The sequence below is a fragment of the Ambystoma mexicanum genome, chromosome 14 (assembly GCF_040938575.1).
Source record: "Ambystoma mexicanum isolate Mex_15411 chromosome 14, UKY_AmexF1_1, whole genome shotgun sequence".
NCBI lineage: Eukaryota > Metazoa > Chordata > Amphibia > Caudata > Ambystomatidae > Ambystoma > Ambystoma mexicanum.
This window is the reverse complement of record NC_090940.1, coordinates 540,662,539-540,681,984: the sequence shown is the minus strand read 5'-3', so window position 1 is coordinate 540,681,984 and position 19,446 is coordinate 540,662,539. Positions and strand designations below refer to the sequence as shown.

The 19,446-nt window shown below is 45.9% G+C and overlaps 1 protein-coding gene across 3 annotated transcripts in view; it reads left to right on the top strand.

The window, feature by feature from the left end:
• Positions 1-19,446, top strand: part of EML1 (EMAP like 1) — an 821,887-nt gene that overhangs the window by 177,763 nt on the left and 624,678 nt on the right. Inside the window, exon 1 of one of the 3 annotated variants that reach the window (XM_069637819.1) lies at positions 10,614-10,833. The exons of the other annotated variants lie outside the window; for them this stretch is intronic. Within the exon in view, the coding sequence (XP_069493920.1) occupies positions 10,764-10,833 (70 nt within the window). The 5' untranslated portion in view covers positions 10,614-10,763. Of the gene's footprint in view, positions 1-10,613; positions 10,834-19,446 lie in introns of those variants that run through there. 3 annotated transcript variants of the gene reach the window in all.

Below are 19,446 nucleotides of genomic sequence, written 5' to 3'. Positions count from 1 at the left end.
AAAGGGAAACATAATTCCTTCTAGCCTCTGCCATCCCCCTCAACCATCCCACGGAGCTCAGAGATCTCTTTTCAACCCTGTTCCTTCTGTCCCATTCCTGTGGCTCCAGCCTAGCCACTAAGAATGGGCACAGTCACCGCCAGGCCTCTGATATAGAGAGGCCACCTTCTGAGTATTCAGTTGCCTTCCACCAGAGCTGCGACTCAGTCTCTCTCAGAACCACTCGGCCATTGGCATGTAATCGTCAGGGGTCTGCTGCTCACCACAGGCCTTGGCCTTCCGTGGTTCCGTAGCGTCTGTCGATACCCAAGGGTAGCACAGACATTGCCAAATTCTCCTTCCGTGACGTCACTGGAAAATGACTCTTATTGTACTACCATGATGCCATAATTAGGTGTTAAGAGCTGTTTTCCGACTACATGGATTTTTGCAGATTTATCATGAGCGGTAATTCTGCTGCAGTCAATACACTGGGCCTCATTACAAGTATGGCGGTAAGGCAACAACGGTGCCGGTATCGCTACCGGCACCATTGCTACCGTACCGCCATACTAGGAGTTCTGCTTGCGGGTATCCTTGCAGCCACTAGGACTGACCTGGTGGCCGTACCGGCACCCGCGAGCAGAACATGATGAGCAGAACACACCCCTAGGGGGTTCAAATGGGAATGGAGATGTACGGGGCCCGGCACCCGCGAAAGAGCAATTACCAGGTCCGGCTGGGCCGGAATAGCCCGGTAATTGCCCATTCGTGGGTGTCGGACCCGGATGCAAGTTTGGAGGCAGCGTTGCCGGTTAAAACCGGCACGGCTACCTCCAACCTCGTAATGAGGCCCACTGATTTTTGTAGGTAAACGAGAGGATTTACCTCAAGCGGTACGTCTTCATCTCCAACCACGAGGTTCGACAGTGTGGTAAATTCTGGAACATACAGCATTTGTAAAATGTTGCTAATAGCAACCTACGGAACACAGCAAAGCTGTCTCTGTACCGCTTCAATGACTGTAAGCTAGAAGCAAGCTAGGGATGTTCTCCAGCCGAACCCCTGGAACCCACACCCTACACACGCCCTGTTCCCCTGTTTATTTCGACTCTCATCTTACCATGCATTTTAATGAAATCTCCAATAATGTTCCAAAAATGTCCTTTGCACCCCCCATAGTCAAACAAACCTCACCAGAGAGCCAGCGGGAACTTATGCCATTTCCCGAAGAGCTTATTTTTTTTGTTTATTATTATAGAGGAAAGAGAAAATCCGGTGTTTGTGTTGTAACAGAATCAGATCCATTGATACCAATGGTATTTTGTTATTGTTATTTGCACTTATAATGCGCCGACAGCCCACGTTTTATGTTCTAGAGGGAACTTTCTGCTGCTTTTGATCCCCCCTGCATGTCCCACTTTGTTTATTTACTGCGGGCCACAGCCCTCAGGCATCAGGGTGCACTCATAGCCCCCCTATTCCTTCCTCCTTATAAATAATTCCATTTGAGTTCAGAATCTTCCTATTGCAGCGGGGCCTTGGCAGCCGTCCTGTCTAAATGGATGGCCGCCATGTTTGCTCAGTAATGTAGCCTTATTGTCATTCATGGGGAGCCTTGGAGGGGTTGGCAATTTAGTGAATGTGGTCAAAGGGCAGCATTTAAACGAAAGAGCCTCTTTGTGCCGTGAGGGCGTGTACCCCTCTTTAAGACCCAGGTGGTACACATGACGACTTGGGGGGCATATTACAGAACACTTGCAATGGTGCAAGTGCAGTTTTAGGTTGTATCAGCACTAGGGCAAACATTGTTATTATATAAAAAAGCGTATCAAGCCTCATTACAGAAGTGTGCCCTAATGTCAGTGCGATTGCACAGTATCACCACTAGGGCACAAATTGCCCCAGTGTAAAAAATAAAAAAAACAGTTCTTTCATTGTTTGCAAGAGGTTGATGGTGCAAAAATTCATTGAAAGAAAGTTGTTTGCACCATTGCAATGTTTGCCCTAGTGCTAATTGCGTGTGCAATGATGCAAAGTTTCTGTAACAAGGCCATAGGTTTTTTGCACTATTGCAATGTTTTCCCAAGTGACAATTTCACATGCAATGATGCAAAGGTTTTGTAACTTGGCTATAGGTTTTGTTACACTATCACAATTTTTGCCCTAGTGCTTATTGCACTGGCAGTGATGCAATCTTTCTGTAACTTGCAGATAGGTTGTGTGCTCTAGAGCAATGTTTGCCCTAGTGCTAATTGCATGTACAATGATGCAAAGTTTCTGCAATTGGCCATACGTTTTTTGCTCTAGAGCAATGTTTGGCTTAGAGCTAATTGTATGTGCAATGATGCAACGTGTCTGTAATTGGCCATACGTTTTTTGCACTATTGCAATGTATTCCCAAGTGATACTTTCATATGCAATGATGCAAAGTTTCTGTATCTTGGCCATAGGTTTTTTGCACTATTGCAATGTTTTCCCGAGTGATCATTTCATATGCAATGATGCACATTTTCTGTAACTTGGCCATAGGTTGTTTGCACTATTGCAATGTTTGTCCTACTGCTAATTGCACTTTGAACAATGTGAAGCTTCTGTTACTTGGCCATAGGTAGGTTTTCTGCTCTAGAGCAATGTTTGGCTCAGTGCTCATTGCACGTGCAATGATGCAATGTTTCTGTAACTTGGCCATACGTTTTTTGCACTCCTGCATTGTTTTCCCAGGTGATAATTTCATATGGAATGATGCAAAGTTTCAGTATCTTGGTCATAGATTTTTTGCCCTACCGCAATGTTTGCCTTAGTGCTCATTGCACTTTGAACAATGCAACGTTTCTGTAACTTGGCCATAGGTTTTTTTGCACTATTGCAATGTTTTCCCAAGTGACAATTTCACATGCAATGATGCAAAGTTTGTGTACCTTGGCTATAGGTTTTGCTGCCCTATCGCAATATTTGCCCTAGTGCTTATTGCACTGGCAATGATGCAATGTTTCTATAACTTGACCATATGATTTTTGTGCTAGAGCAATGTTGCCCTACTGGTAACTGCACTGGCAATGATGTAATGTTTCTGTAACTTGCTGATAGGTTTTTTGCTCCAGAGCAATGCTTGCCCTAGTGATAATTGCACATGGAATAATGCAATGTTTCTGTACCTTGGCTATAGGTTTTGTTGCACTATCGCAATATTTGCCCTAGTGCTTATTGCACTGGCAGTGATGCAGTGTTTCTGTAACTTGCAGATAGGTTGTTTGCTCCAGAGCAATGTTTGCCTAGTGCCAATTGCATGTGCAATGAAGTAAAGTGTCTGCAATTAGTCCGAGATTTTTTGCACTAGAGCAATGTTTGCCCTATTGCGTATTGCACTGGTAGTGATACAATGGTCCTGTTACTTGCCGATAGGGTTTTTGCTCCAGAGTAACGTTTGCTTTCTGTAACTTAACCATAGGGTTTTTTTATACTAAAGGAATGTTTGCCCTGGTGTCTATTGGACTGGCAGTGATGCAATGTTTCTGTAACTTGCCAATAGGGTTTTTGCTCTAGAGCAATGTTTGCCCTACTGCTAACTGCACTGGCAATGATGCAATGTTTCTGTAACTTGCTGATAGGTTTTATGCTCCAGAGCAATGCTTGCCCTAGTGATAATTGCGCTTGGAACGATGCAAAGTTGCTGTAATATAGACATATATTTTTTGCACTAGAGCAATGTTTGCCCTGGTGTCTATTGGACTGGCAGTGATGCAATGTTTCTGTAACTTGCAGATAAGTTGTTTGCTCCAGAGCAATGTTTGCCTTAGTGCTAATTGCATGTGCAATGGTGTAAGGTTTCTGTAACTTGGTCATAGGTTTGTTGATCTAGAGCAATGTTTGCCCTAGTACTTACTGCACTTGGAACAATGCAAAGATTCTGTAACGTGGCTATTGTTTTTTTGCACTTAGTGCTCATTGCACCTGCAATGACGCAACGTTTCTGTAATTTCTTTGTACTAGAGCAATGTTTGCTTAGTGCTAATTGCACTTGCACCACAGCCACATTTCTGTAATCTGGCCCCAAGTGGGACCTCACTTGTACGATGACGCTGCTCACCCGTCATCTAGCTGCATGAGTCACATGATTGAAGGGACATGCACTAAATTAAACTTTGCAGTTTAAGGAGGCAGTCCCGTATGTTTTAAATCCACATAGTTTAGGCGTCCTTTCCTAAGAACGACTAGCACCAAAGTGCTATCCCCGCCGAGATTAACACTGCGCCTTGCAGTAATCTCAGACTATGATAATTATGAGTGTTATGAGTGCTGGTGATCGGAAATCATATAAAGCATAGCCAGCGGTAATTACCGCCAGTGGTATACTACCATGTGAATGCACACTGTCCTGCACTGCCAACAAGTAAATAAAAACTGATGGAGGGAGCATTTTAATGCTCGCCATAATCTATTTAGATTTCAGGACACCGGATACTGCCCTTTTAGAACTTAGCACTCCCCCATCATTACATAATAGCTCAGTGATAACGTGCAAAGTGCAATACCGCGCAATACCGCAGATGGTTGTGGTGTTTACCCTTATGTGACATGAGCTCAGAGTTTGATTCAAATTCTTACAAGTTTTGGATGGTATTTTTGTTCTGTGGGGTGCTAGTGCAATTTCAATGACCACATCAGTGCCACACTTTCCACCAGTAATAACTTTAGCACCGACTGAAATAGGATGGAAAGAATTGCAGACCCCAGCAATGTATTTCCCCTCCTGGAATTTGCAGCATTTGCAATTTGCCACAGTTACCACTTGATGTTGGCAGTATTTATACTGTTCTTTCCGGCATAAAGCAAACACAACGTAATTCTGATTGTCAGTGTGTGGATGGGCAGGCAGTGCGGTAAGAAGAAGAGGCCACGGCGCAAAGTGAGAGGGCAAAACAGAACAAAGAACGTGTGTGTGTGTGTGTGTGTCATCACAGGCATGCAAGTCTACAGAACAGTAGGGTTGCACGGTGGCAATGAGGGAGTATTTTAAGCATTACATGTTAGAGAGAAAAAGTGGGTGTTTAGGATTGTAAGTGAGGCGGTACCTCAGGCGACACAGAGAACACGCAAGGAAAGCTGTATTGTATGCTATCCCTGAAGGAAGAGGATGGTCTTGTCTATGAGCAATCCAATTCAGTGGTGCAGGTAGAGGCTCATCTATAGTGCATCAAGGATTTTCTTTCTAGTAGGGATACTTTTCTCCCTCTGGTTCTCTGTTCTAAAAGCAGTCATAGAGCCAAGCCCGCTTCTTGATCCTCTAAACAGTCTCCGGGTAGAGTGCCCAGGCTGCTCCTGAACCCTAGAGCACCGGTCAGAGATATAGCATGCAGGCCGCGTAGTGATCCTCAACAAATATAGCACTCTTCACACTTCTTGACACAGTCTCCGGGATTTATCAATGAGCACAGTTCTTGACTCTCTAAAATGGGTTTCGAAAAAAATAGGGTGCAGAATGAAAAGAATGCACTTTTACAGCTCAAACTCATTAAATTAAAAATACAGCGTATTCCAATGAAAAATATATGTCTTATTTTGGACAAGAAGATAAGCAACCGAGCACTAACGGAGACTGAGGCCCTCCAAAAGGACTGCATATGAAAATGTATATGCAACTTTAGTTAAAGTAATATGGTTACATAGGTGGGCAACTACATTGTGTAGATTATAGTAAACACAAATTCGTTTGTGATAAATAAAAAACAAGAACCAGTGTTGTCCTGATGAAGACCCTAAACTTATGTTGCAGGGTTGAAACATACAAGTAGACGTTGGATGTAGTTTGTACTGGTTAAGTATTTGCAATTACCTTTGTATATATGTTTTTACTTAGTATTTAGAATTGGAATTAGGTGATTTTCCGGGCACTTCAGTTGATATTGTTTAGGCACAGCACCCACCCTTCATTAGCACATCTTCTCTGTCCCCTTTTTTCATATAGATCATGTTTGAACAAATGAGAGACTGGGTAATTCTCATGTTCCTCACAACGAGAACAAAATATAAAAATACTGAAAGTAATATGAATTAAAATAAAAAAAGACAGAGCTAAGCTCACTTACTTTACAACCTCCCAAGCGTATAGTGCAGTGCTCACTCTACTTCTCAGTCTCAGGGATACAATACCTAGTTCCTGTTATGACCTTGTAATGATATAGTGTAGTGCTCACTTTTCTTCTCACTCTTGGGAATGCTGTGTTCAGCTCACTTACTTTGCAACCTCCCAATGATATAGTGCAGTCCGCACTCTTCTTGTCACTCTCAGTGATACAATGCCCAGCTCGCTTGCTTTGCAACCTCCCTAGGATATAGTGCAGTGCTCATGCTTCTTTTCACTCCCGGGATACAGTGCCCAGCTCCCTTGGTTTGCAACCTCCCATGGATATAGTGCAGTGCTCAGTCTTCTTTTTACTTTAGGGGATACAGTGCCCAGCTCACTTACCTTGCAACCTCACTCAGGGATAGGATACAGTGCCCAGCTCACTTAATTTGCAACCTCCCAAGGATATAGTGCAGAGCTCACTCTTCTTTTCACTCTCAGGGATACAGTGCCCAGTTCCCTTACTTTGCAGACTCCCAAGGATATAGTGTAGTGCTCACGCTTCTTTTCACTCCCGGGTTACAGTGCTCAGGTCCCTTACTTTGCAACCTCCCAAGTATATAGTGCAGTGCTCACTCTTCTTTTCACTCTCTGGGATAAAGTGCCCAGCTCCCTTACTTTGCAACCTCCCAAGGATATACTGCAGTGCTCACTCTTCATTTCACTCTCCGGGATACAGTGCCCAGCTCCCTTACTTTGCAAACTCCCAAGGAAATAGTGCAGTGCTCACTCTTCTCTTCGCTCTCAGGGAAACAGTGCTTGCAACCTTACATGGATATAGTGCAGTGCTCACTCTTCTTTTCACTCTCAGGGATACAGTGCTTGCAACCTCCCAAGGATATAGTGCAGTGGTCACTCTTCATTTCACTCTCCGGGATATAGTGCCCAGCTCCCTTACTTTGCAAACTACCAAGGATATAGTGCAGTGATCACTCTTCTTTTCACTCTCAGGGATGCAGTGCTTGAAACATCCCAAGGATATACTGCAGTGCTCACTCTTCTTTTCACTCTTGGAGATACAGTGCCCAGCACCCTTAATTTGCAAACTCCCAAGGAAATAGTGCAGTGCTCACTCTTCTCTTCGCCTTCAGGGAAACAGTGCTTGCAACCTTCCATGGATATAGTGCAGTGCTCACTCTTCTTTTCACTCTCAGGGATACAGTGCTTGCAACCTCCCAAGGATATAGTGCAGTGTTCACTCTTCTTTTCACTCTTGGGGATATAGTGCCCAGCTTCCTTACTTTGCAAACTCCCAAGGATATAGTGCAGTGCTCACTCTTCTCTTTGCTCTCAGGGATACAGTGCTCGCAACCTCCCAAGGATATACTACAGTGCTCACTCTTCTTTTCACTCTCAGGGATACAGTGCCCATCTCCCTTACTTTGCAAACTCCCAAGGATATAGTGCAGTGCTCACTCTCCTCTTCGCTCTCAGAGATACAGCGCTTGCAACCTCCCATGGATATAGTGCAGCGCTCACTCTTCTCTTCACTCTCAGGGATACAGTGCTTGCAATCTCCCATGGATATAGTGCAGTGCTCACTCTTCTTTTCACTCTCAGGGATACAGTGCTTGCAACCTCCCATGGATGTAGTGCAGTGCTCACTCTTCTTTTCACTCTCTGGGATACAGTGCCCAGCTCCCTTACTTTGCAACCTCCCAAGGATATAGTGCAGTGCTCACTCTTCTTTTCACTCTCTGGGATACAGTGCTCAGCTCCCTTAATTTGCAACCTCCCAAGTATATAGTGCAGTGATCACTCTTCTTTTCACTCTCCGGTATACAGTGCCCAGCTCCCTTACTTTGCAACCTCCCAAGGATATAGTGCAGTGATCACTCTTCTTTTCACTCTCCGGGATACAGTGCCCAGCTCCCTTACTTTGCAAACTACCAAGGATATAGTGCAGTGATCACTCTTCTTTTCACTCTCAGGGATGCAGTGCTTGCAACCCTCCCATGGATATAGTGCAGTGCTCACACTTCTTTTCACTCTCAGGGATACAGTGCCCAGCTCCCTTAATTTGCAACCTCCCAAGTATATAGTGCAGTGATCACTCTTCTTTTCACTCTCCGGTATACAGTGCCCAGCTCCCTTACTTTGCAACCTCCCAAGGATATAGTGCAGTGATCACTCTTCTTTTCACTCTCCGGGATACAGTGCCCAGCTCCCTTACTTTGCAAACTACCAAGGATATAGTGCAGTGATCACTCTTCTTTTCACTCTCAGGGATGCAGTGCTTGCAACCCTCCCATGGATATAGTGCAGTGCTCACTCTTCTTTTCACTCTCAGGGATACAGTGCCCATCTCCCTGACTTTGCAAACTCCCAAGGATATAGTGCAGTGCTCACCCTTCTTTTCACTCTTGGGGATGTAGTGCCCAGCTCACTTTACTGTTAGAGGATATAGGGTCCAGCTGGCCCACTGTAACACAGTAGAAGAAAAGAGGATCCGAGATTGGAATCCTCCCGTCCCCTGCACACTATATGCTACCGACTATAAGGCAGTTAGTAATTCCATATGGACTAAAGTCCTTCAATCGTTAGTAATGTGCGGTTCCAGTAACCAAGTACATGAAAAAATCGTTAAGCCAAATCATGTGCAGCGAAAAAAGGCAATTTAATTGTAAGGAATATGCAAGCAAGATGTGTTCAATAGTCCAATACATTCAGCTGACGCGTTTTGAGGGGATTCCTCTTCTTCAAAAAGCCTTAATCACTTCTTCGGAGCCGCCAAAGCTGCGCCGGAGCCCGATCTCCGCTACTATGGATTCCCAGAAGTCCAATTAGGCTTTTTGAAGAAGAGGAATCCCCTCGAAACGCGTCAGCAGAATATATTGGACTATTGAAGACATCTTGCTTGCGTATTCCTCAGAATTAAATTGCCTTTTTCGATGCACAAGATTTGGCTCAACGATTTTTTCATGAACTTGTTTACTGGAACCGCACATTACTAACGATTGACGGAATTTAGTCCATACGGAGTTACTATCCGCCTTGTAGGCGGTAGCATATAGTGTGCAGGGGACGGGAGGATTCCAATCTCGGATCCTCTTTTCCTCTCTCGTGTATAGTGGAGGCCTTGCGCCAGAGCCTCATTTCCTCCCCTGCACCTTGAATACCTTAAACCAGCAGTGCTGGATCTTGAATATCCTTCTCCAAAAATTATTTTCTGTACGAAGGAAGAGGTGTGCACTCATAGCCCCCTTTTTCCACTGTGACATAGTGGCCAGTTTTCTGTGCTCGAGTGGTCCGCTCTTGCCAGCCAAAGCTACCCTCAACTTTCAGGTCACTCAAATGTTCCATATGTCTTAGTCCTCTCGGCTCTTCGGGGCAATTCATGGGTGCAGTCAAAGGTGCAGGATGGGCGATGCAGGCCAATGAAAGCACATGGAGAAACGGCGCTGCGTGGATGAAGCAAGCCAATAGTGATTGCAAGGAGGCCCTGACGCAAGTCAAAGGAAAAATGGCAGACCGAAACCCATCGACAGAGAACTACTGTGCCGACACCTAAGAGCTAGAATGACATCCATCACATCATCCAAGGTAATGATTTCATGTGGCTGAGCTCATGGTACTTACCTTTCCCCCTTGCTCTGCACCAGCTGGCGGAGCTGATCAAATGCACCAGCTGCACCTCCAGAAGGGTGCAGATGACCAGCGGAATCATTGCCACATCAAACTGAGGGCCAGTCTAGAGTGTCTGGGCCAGGCTTATTGCGGGATGAAGGAGGACATGCTTGACTTAGGCGCCCACAATGGAGATGTGCAGACTGGCTGATGGCGGAGGGATCCCACGTTCGGGTGTGCACACCGGCTGATGGCGGAGGGATTCCACGTGCGTGGCTTACAGGCCTGGAGGGCAGCTGCAGTCACCCACATGCAGAACGTAAACAGCTGAGCGGGATTTATCTCTAGAAAGGACATTGCAGCCCTGCAGAGCATTCACGCAGTGAGCCAATTTGAAAGCCTCGCGGATGGTTGAAATAAGCATTGATGTGTTCCGAACCCTCTTTAGCGAACCGTGGGAATTTCGATTTTCCTTGCGATGCCGCGGCGGCAATGAACAGATAAACTATTTATTTATTTATTAGAATTTATAAAGCACACATCAGCCCTTAGGCATCGTGGCGCTATATACTGAGTCCCTGACTCAAAAAAACTTTTCACAACTGTTTTCTTTTGTCGTTCATCCATTTGAACCTATTTTTTGTGTCTCGGTCATAGTGAGTAAGTGCATGAAAGCCCTGGGAGAGAGGCTGTAACAGATGTTATCATCCCTAACACTTGTTATGCATCATCGGCTTTGCCTTGGGCCCATCACTCGAGCGTGGGCCAGTAACACCTGTTACAGCCCTCCTCCCCTGGGCCGTAAGGCCTCTTTCACACATGCAAACTGCACTAGCAGGGATGACACGGTGTTATCACATTAGAAGCACTGCTTCCCTTTGGGACGACCTTGCTGCTTAAAGCTGCGTCTTATGACATCACCTTAATGCCACGGCTTAAGGAAAGCCTGTTGGGGTGAGTGGCGAGTGCTGTCAGGGCCGCCGACTCTCTTTCTGCGGACGTGGCAGAGGATACGCAGCGCCGTGCTGTTTCCAGACACACTTTGACGGATGTTGGGAAGAATCGAGCGTGGGATTTGGAATTTCTTGGAATGGCTATGAAACCCATCCCCGAGGAGGCATTTCCGAGGAATCTCTCCGGAGAAGAAGACACCGGCGCAGGTTGTACTTTGAGTTTTTGTGATTCTCAATAAGGCCCGGTGCATTCCAAGTGCTTAGAAGACACACTGCAACATCGTTCACAGGAGTTTGCAAAGGGTGTGAAATTCCTCCTCCCTCTGAATAGTAAAAACAATCCAGTCCGGGTTTTCAGGCAAGATAGCCCCAATGAATATGCCTGAGAAACCTTTACATGCAATGGATGTCAGAAGAGGTGACTTGCATATTATTCTGGTCCTCTGGTAAACATGGAGTGGTTTTTGCTGTTTGGTGGGCAGAGGCCATTTCTAGGTATGGTTTACCTGCGCTGGCATGCTAGCTATAGAAAGAAAACGTAGGTACTATGTCTGTTGTTACATGTTTAAAATAAGATTTAGAGTTCCTGGCACAGAAATAAAAAAGATGGAGGAGAACAGGGATACAATTAGATTCATGTTAAAAGTCAAAGTGAACATAGCCCTGTATTAGCAACCTTGGTAGATGTGGTAGCCAGTCAGGTTGCTTAAAACCCGGGCTGAATCTACTGATCAATGCCTGGGTTCTGAGAAAGAATTAAGCTGCTTCCCCCCGCCCGCTGCCTGCCTACTCTCAAGACCTGCCCGTCCACTACTCTACTACACTAATGTTGTGCCCCCCATCCGGCAAACCCTACAGCCGTACATAACTCCCGAACGCCTCCGACCTTTGCAGCAGTGCTGCCCCAGTGACCAACTGCCAACCCTTGCCAGTCGTGGACGGGGCTTCTATTTACATGGCAACCATCTTACAAGTGCATGCAGGGTTGCATGCTTGCTGCGGCCCATTATTTTAGACATGGTAGTTCCTCTCAGCAACCGAGTTGGCATACCCTGGGTCCCTAGGCGGACTACTACGAGGGTTAGCTGGTGCAGTCTAAAACAAATAAAATAATAATATTAATAGCAATAAATCTCCGGTCCACGTGATGTCACAGGTGCTAAGGTTCTGTGGACCCTTGTTACAGGCCCTTGCGGCCCACCCAATACAGCTTGCAAAATGAGATATTGTTTAAACATTAAGGGCCAGATTCATGGAAATGTGCGCAGAAAATCAAAGGACCGCCCACCGACAAACTGCAAGCTGACGGCAAGCCTCTGCACAGAAAGAAAGATGCGCGCCCCGCGTGTTCATGGAATTTACAGCACAAAGTAACCGTATCTCGCAAGTTGCATTGGAGCGCCCCTGACACGCCACACGCAACGCATGAACAGCCAACACAGCTACTTTTGTGCGCTTCCCCTGGCGCGACTACACACACCATTCAAACAGTGCATGGGGTTCCCCGTAAGCAGGCCTGCAACTCAGGGACCCTGTGCGACGGCTCCCATAACTGTATCCGGCACCCCGCAACATGCATACAAAAAAACAAAACTCTGCAAGACCTGAAAATCGTGCAAACCCCCGTAAAACGTTCCTGCACCCCGCTACACTGCTTACGCACACACCTAAGTTACATCGGGACCCCAATTGAGTGCACGCACCCCGAAATCCGAAATGCGACCCCACCTGCGTGCTGAAAATCCTACACGCAACTGTACTTACGCCTGCTTTTGGGTGGTGGATCGTATGGAGGACTCACGTGGCCATTTCCCAGCCAAGACATTGTGCGATCGAATCCATGAATTCATGTCGTGCCATGCAATTGTGAGCATGTGAAGGACGGCATCTAGGCCATCCCTCGGAATGCCCACTTTTTTGCAAGTTCATCCCTATTTTTGTTGTTGCGCCCCCTTCTCGGCCCTCTGCACAAGCCACACCCATGCTCTGCTTGGAGTCTCGCGCAAGGCACTCAACGGCTCCACGCTCTGCTAGGAGTCTGACACAAGGCCCTCAACGGCTCGCACAAACATGCTGAGCCAGCGCAAACTCAACGCAAGTTCCGGTAAAGTACTGCGCATTCGGTTCCATGAATCGACAAAGGCGGATTTGCACACAGTTGCGTATTCAACTCCCCTAATTTCCGCCCAGATATTTCCATGAATTGGGCCCACAATCTATGAACGTTAAAAAAAAAAATGTGTACATTTTGTTCAAGATGTATAATATTGATTTACATGATCCCAACGTGGTGTTTATCACCTTGTCTGTAATAGAGATGTGCTTAGTGTCTAACCTTTAATAAAAACAAAAGTAAAAAAAATATGTAAAAACCTTCCACTTTAAATAGAGTAAAGCCGACCACGAGTAGGGGTGCACTTTGCTGCTTAAAGAGCTTTAAAGCGCCTTGAAACCGACGAGCTGCGTATTACAAAACACCACTAAATAAATCCATATGTACCTCCATAATCACCAAGACATAACTATAGCACAAGTAACACAAACACTCTGCTTTCCACATGAGGAAACCATGGGCTTCATTGCAAGTGTGGCGTGCCGGAAATAAGGGTGCCGGTCGCACTGTACCGGCACCCTTTACGGACCGCCACACTCCATCTCTGCCTTCTGGGGCCGTTGCAACCGGAAGGTCTGACCTGTCGGGTGTACTGGCCCCGCTAGACAGAGTTGTCATGGAAGCACCGGCACTGTGAACACTGGTGCCGCGAATCCTTGAACGCAGTCCCGTGGAGTCCTATGGGATGCCACAGGAATGGGGACTGACTGAATCCGCCACCTGACTTCCCGCTCCGACGGGACTTGTAATGTCCCAGTGGCACCGGGAAGCCAGGCGGCGATTTGGTGTTACGAGGATGGCGGCAACCCACCGGCTACATTTGCAGGTTACCGCCGTCCTCGTAATGAAGCCCCATTACATTTTTTCAAGGCAGTGCTAACATGATTTGAAGATAATCCAAGACCAATTTTATCATCCAAGATAATAAAAAGTTGTTCTTTGTTTTTAAAAAAAATACCATACACCCATCTTCTACAAGCGCAACTTGAAATCAGATGGCAGATTTTATCCCTGGGAAATGCAAAAGTTTCCAATTAGCGATGTTTTTGGTGCGCATTATAATGGAATTAGTGGCTTAATTAAGTAAAGGGGGATATTGGCCTCATGACAAGCATGCCGGAGCTGCTGTGCCCCACAGGTCAGACCCTGCCGGGCATAGCGGCCAGGGTAGGCAGACCATCATGGAAGCGCTGGCACGGTTATTATTATATCGTCCTATGGGATTTTATGGGAATGGGGAACAACATTTTACCAGTGTCTGACTTTCCGGCCCGCCGGGGTTGTAATTCCCTGGCGTTACAGGGAAGTCAGGCACCGGTACCTCATTACGGATCCGGTGGCTATCTGCCGGTAGCACCGGCACGGTTACGGCCGGACCCGTAATGAGACCCAATCTCTTGCTATCACTGAAGTGCCAACATTAGGGTCGAGAAATATTCGAAAAGAGCATAAATAGTAATATGTTTGATATTCTTATATTTTTTGATAAACATAAGAGTATTGTAGGCAAAAATATTGGAAAAAAGCTGAAAAAAGCATATGAAAATATATTGGGATCGAATACTAATCCGGGAACTGCGAAATGTATTGTTGAAATACAAGGATGAACAAAAAAGAATGAAATACCAAATAAGGAACAAAACGACAAAACAAAAAAAATATGTAAATATGCCTTGCCTGAATGCAGACTTGCTTCTCAGATAAGGAACCCCAAACCTCTGTCCAGTGGCAACAGCAACCCCCTAGACCAGAATGCTATACCAAAATACAATTCAAGCAATGAACACATTTTATTAAAAATCCTATTTCACTTTGTCGACATTACATTTTCTTTTGAGGGGCAGGTTATTTTCTACCGCCTTTCTTTGCGCTTTCTCTTTAGCCGCTTCCCTGGAAGCATGATTAATGGCTTATCGCCAGGACTCTTGAGCATAAAGGGTCGCCATCTTATGGAATGCGCCCTCATTATTTCCGCTCTGGCATAGAGTGCACTCTCGCCATTCACTGCCCAGGCAGCTTTGCAATGTGCTGTGGGAATCCCAAAGTATGGCGCGCAATTTACGAGACCTGGAGCCAGATTACAGAAACTTTGCACCGGTGCCAGTGCAAGATTGCACAGTATTAGCCCTGGGGGAAATGTTTCCCCATCTTTAGAAATACTGGGACATATTAGAAAACTATTGCACCGTGACGAGGGCCGTTTGGCATGGTAAAAGCACCAGGGCAAAAATTGGCCTTGGGCAAAAAAGACACATTTCCACAGCATTATTGCAACATGGCAATGTTTGCCCTAGTGCTAATACGGAATGGTATTAAAAAACGCATTAAAATCAATCTTTTTTGCACTTTGGCAATGTTTGCCCTAGTGCTAATACGGAAAGGTATTAAAAAACGCATTGAAAATCAATCTTTTTTGCACTTTGGCAATTTTTGTCCTGGTGCTTATACGATGCCAAACTGCAGTTGTCATGGTGCAATAGTTTTCTTATATGTCCCAGTGTTTTTAGAAATAGGGCAAACTTTGCCCTAGTGCTAATACTGTGCAACTTTGCACTTGCACCGGTGCAACATTTCTGTAATCTGGCCCCTGTTGAGCAGATGTTGCGCTCTGTCAGCTGCCAGCCATTAACACGCAGACAACAGCTGAATCTCCGCACCTATGATTCACTATCGCAATGTATGTGTGAATGTACAACGTCCCATAAAGTGCAAACCTAGGTAGCAAGCAACAGAGCAACGCTATGTTACATACAATGTAACGTTATGCCCTTTATGCCCAACGCTATGTTATGTCATGTCACTGTAGCAGGGTATGAAATTGAGGGGGAGCTGTAACGGGGTAGTGTGGCCTAAATGATGGGCGTGGCCTGAAGTGTCCCCAACGCGGGACAATAAAAAAGTCTTTCCTCACTGTCTATTTTTTTTTAATTTGTCCAGTGCTGGGGATTCAAACCCGATCCACGTTTCATTCAATGACGCAGGCTTTGTGTGTCAAGTAGTCTATTGAATGAAGGACGTGTAATCCAGCATCGCCCAAATAGCAGAGTGAGATGTGATGGCAGGGCCTGGGTTCGAATCCTTGGCATGGGACAATAAAAAATATTTGCTGTTTTTTTATTGGCCCATACTGGGGATTCAAACCTGTGCCCTAAGTTAACCAGCCAGTCTCACATTACTATTTCATACGTACTTAATTTCTTTCGTTTCATTCAATTGACTGTTTGACACCTAAAGCCTGTTAAGGGCTTCATGTGTCAAGCAGTCTTAAATGAAACATAAGAAATCCAGCACCTACAAAATGGCACTCTGCTATTTCGAAGGTGTTGGAATCTTTTTATTTCATTCAATAGACAGTTTGCAACATGAAGCCCTTCAAGTTAAGCAATCTATTGAATAAAACAAAAGAAATTCCATTCACTCTGAAATAGCACAGTGGTTGTGACACAGGCATGTTACTTGCTAGGGCTTGGGTTCAAATCCCCAGGCTGCGGCATTACAAAGTAAAGTGTCTTTCATTGCTGGTGGGTGGGAGCCCCAGCTCGGCTAGAGTTTTCGGAGACTAGCCCTGGCCCACTTAAAGCCCTTGTTACTGGGATTTCTACCATACACCACTGCCATTTTCAGAGTTTTTAGGTGCACTAAAAGATTGGAAAGAGATGGGAGTGAGTTAGGATTGTGGGGCGAAAGGGGGGCAGTTAAAGATAGTTTTGCTGCTGTGTAGGTGCATGCAGTTAGGAAGTACCTGGTGTTGCACACCCCCTGTTTCTAGGTGGTCTCTGTCAATGGGACAGAGGCGTTCATGTCCAGATGGGAGCCCCTTTTTCCTGTGGTTCTAGAGTGCATCGGCCAGGGCAGTGGTATGTAAGCTGGATGCAGAGGAGTAGGCTCCAATCAAAACCAACATTGAATCGACAGCTTGTGGCATTAAAAAGCTTCCATTTCCACCCACATTTTATTATAAAAACTCACATTTTCAACGGAGCAGAGAAAGGGCTTGATAGAGAAATGCACCCGCCACAGAGAGAATTAGCACAAGGTCAGTTGTTAAAACATCATTTATTTCTAGAAAAATGGCTATAGACCATAACCCAGTTTTAATACAGCCCACACCCCAATTATACACTGGTGGGGGAAATCGAGATATGAGAACACCTCAGTGTGGGGGAAGGAGCCATTGAAGAGTATCAGCCTGGGAGATTGTGAACTAACCGCACGCGCACGTGCGCGTGTGCGTGTACGTGTGTGTGCGTGTTAATGTTAATGTTAAAGGACATTTGTACCGCGCACTATCATCACCATAGTGGTCCCCTGGCGCTCTGGCGGTTCTGAAAAAAGGGGAGGAGAGGGGGTGGGTTAGTGGGAATAAGCTGGAAAAGTGCAAGAGAGCAGTGATGTGCTGTTGGCAGCCTCATGTGTATTTGTATTTTATATTGGTCATGGTTCTTGATCAAGAAATACATACAGCTATAGATCCCCCGCAAATGGATGCCGTCAATCAAGGATTTGGTAAATGGACGATCAAAGCCGCTGTGATAGGGTGATGGGTAAGACATGAGCTGGGGACAGAAAACAGACAAACTGAGAAACTGAGCGAAGTATTTCTAAGGAGATGCCAGCATATGTAGCGTGAAGGTTGGGGAGAAGGATTGAGGATGGGACAAGAATGTGCAGAGATAATGTGCAGGTTCCTTCTAGGCCTAGAAGATGGAGTCTGATGGCCTACTTGAAGAATGTATATACATGATGTTTTTGCTATCCTGGCAAGAGTGGGAGCAGAAGTCAGAGGCTGCACAAAGTGAGTGAAGGATGGAGAGAGAGACAGAAACATTAAAGAGGGTATTAGATGTAAGGGGCTGAGGAGAGGATAGTTTGTGGATCAAGAGTCCATAGGGACACACACAATGTGTAGGCTGTTGGAAGGATCGGTGACCAACTCAGTGGGTGAGGTAGAGGAGAACAGGCGATGGAAGGCTAGTAAAGTGGTGAGCTGGGTTGAGAAGTATGAGGCGTAAGGAGGGAGGAGGGAGGGGAGTGTATTGCGGATGCTAGAGAGTGAGTTTGTGGGGCAGCTGCACTGTGTTTACTGTTCACATGCCCTCTTACAGGCTGGAATCTTTTATATGTGATATTGCTCTGCTGGGCGGGGTGGGGTGGAGGGGGGGAAGCTGCAACCACCATGCAGTTAGAGAAAAGAGGAATAGGTAGGCTCTGGTCCAGACAGGGGCCTTAGTGTTTGGCTTTGTGCGGGGGGCCATCTATCACACCTTACAGCTTCCGGTAGACCCTGATTACACAAGGCGGGCCAATCAAGAGCCTTGATGATCGGGCTCTATGGTAACCCTCAGAGGCACTCCCTGTGCAAAGGATGAGGCGTCATTTTGAAAAGTCGAATGAGCACTCAGTAGATATGGCCCACACAAGGGTCTTCAAATGAAAAATAAGCACAGTGATTTCATGTGGGTCTCCTGCAAAGCCCGCAATAAAAATTATCTCAAAGCACACAACTGTGCTACGGCGCTCAGAGGCTTACCTAACAGGGTCCTGGCGGCATGTAGAGCTCTGCTGGGTGATGTGGGTGGAGCTGTGACCACCACTCATGGAGAGAAAAGTGGAAAGGAAAAGAGGATGAACTGAAGAGTGCAGCAGACCTCCTGAATGGGAGAAAGTGTCCTGGCCCAGACGGTTGCCGAGCAAGGTTTTTGAGCTGCTGTTAAGAGATGATGCAAGCGTCAAGAAAGAAAAGGTGTCTCCTTCAGTCAACGCGGCATGTATCCATATCATTGCTGCTGAAAAAAGGCAAAAACCCTAACACCATGTTGAGCTATACGTCTAATCAACACCGACAATAAGATGCTTGCAAACGCAATTTCATTGCGGATTGAGGGGAGTTTGCAGCATCTTGTAGATGTTAATCAGTCAGGGCTTGTGAAAGGGAGGAGTCCGTCCACCAATTTGCAGAAACTGATGCTGATGTTACAGGAAAGTCAGAAACAATCATCGGCCATTTTTGCTCTTTCGCTTGATGCTGAAAAAGCATTTGACCGACTAGAGTGGAGCTTCCTCTTTGCATTGTTGGAGTGCTTAGGACTTGGACAAGAGATAAGACAATGGATGTTGTTGCTGTATACTAAACCAACAGCAGCAGTGAACACAAATAGCATGTCTTCGGGCAAGTTTTAACTGATGAGGGGCACTAGGCAAGGTTGTCCACTATCACCTTTACTTTTTGTGTTGGCAATGGAGCTCCAGGAAGGGAGGATCAGGTCGGATGAGAGAATAAAAGGTGTCCATTTTCGGGGAGGCATTACAGAAGGTATGGCTGTACGCGGATGACATGCTGCTTGTGACAATGGACCTTGATTCTTTCTTGCCGGGCTTGATGGAGCAGATAGAGGCCTTCACTTCATTCTCAGGCTATAAAATCAATTGGTCTAAATCTGAGGCTATGCCTGTGTCTTCATCGTGCAGGATTGAGCATGTTACCAGGTTCGGTTTCCATTGGGAGTGTGGCTGACTGGCAAGGTGGTCGGAGTTGAACTTGTCCGTTTGGGGGAAAGTCAACTCTATCAATATGACACTGGTGCCTCACGTCAATTATGTTCTAGTATGCTGCCTCTTCGTGTGAAGAAGTCAAGTTTTTGGGAGTTTGAAAGACAGTTGCAGAGCTTCTTATGGGATATGAACAGCCATGCCAACTGTGGAAGTTA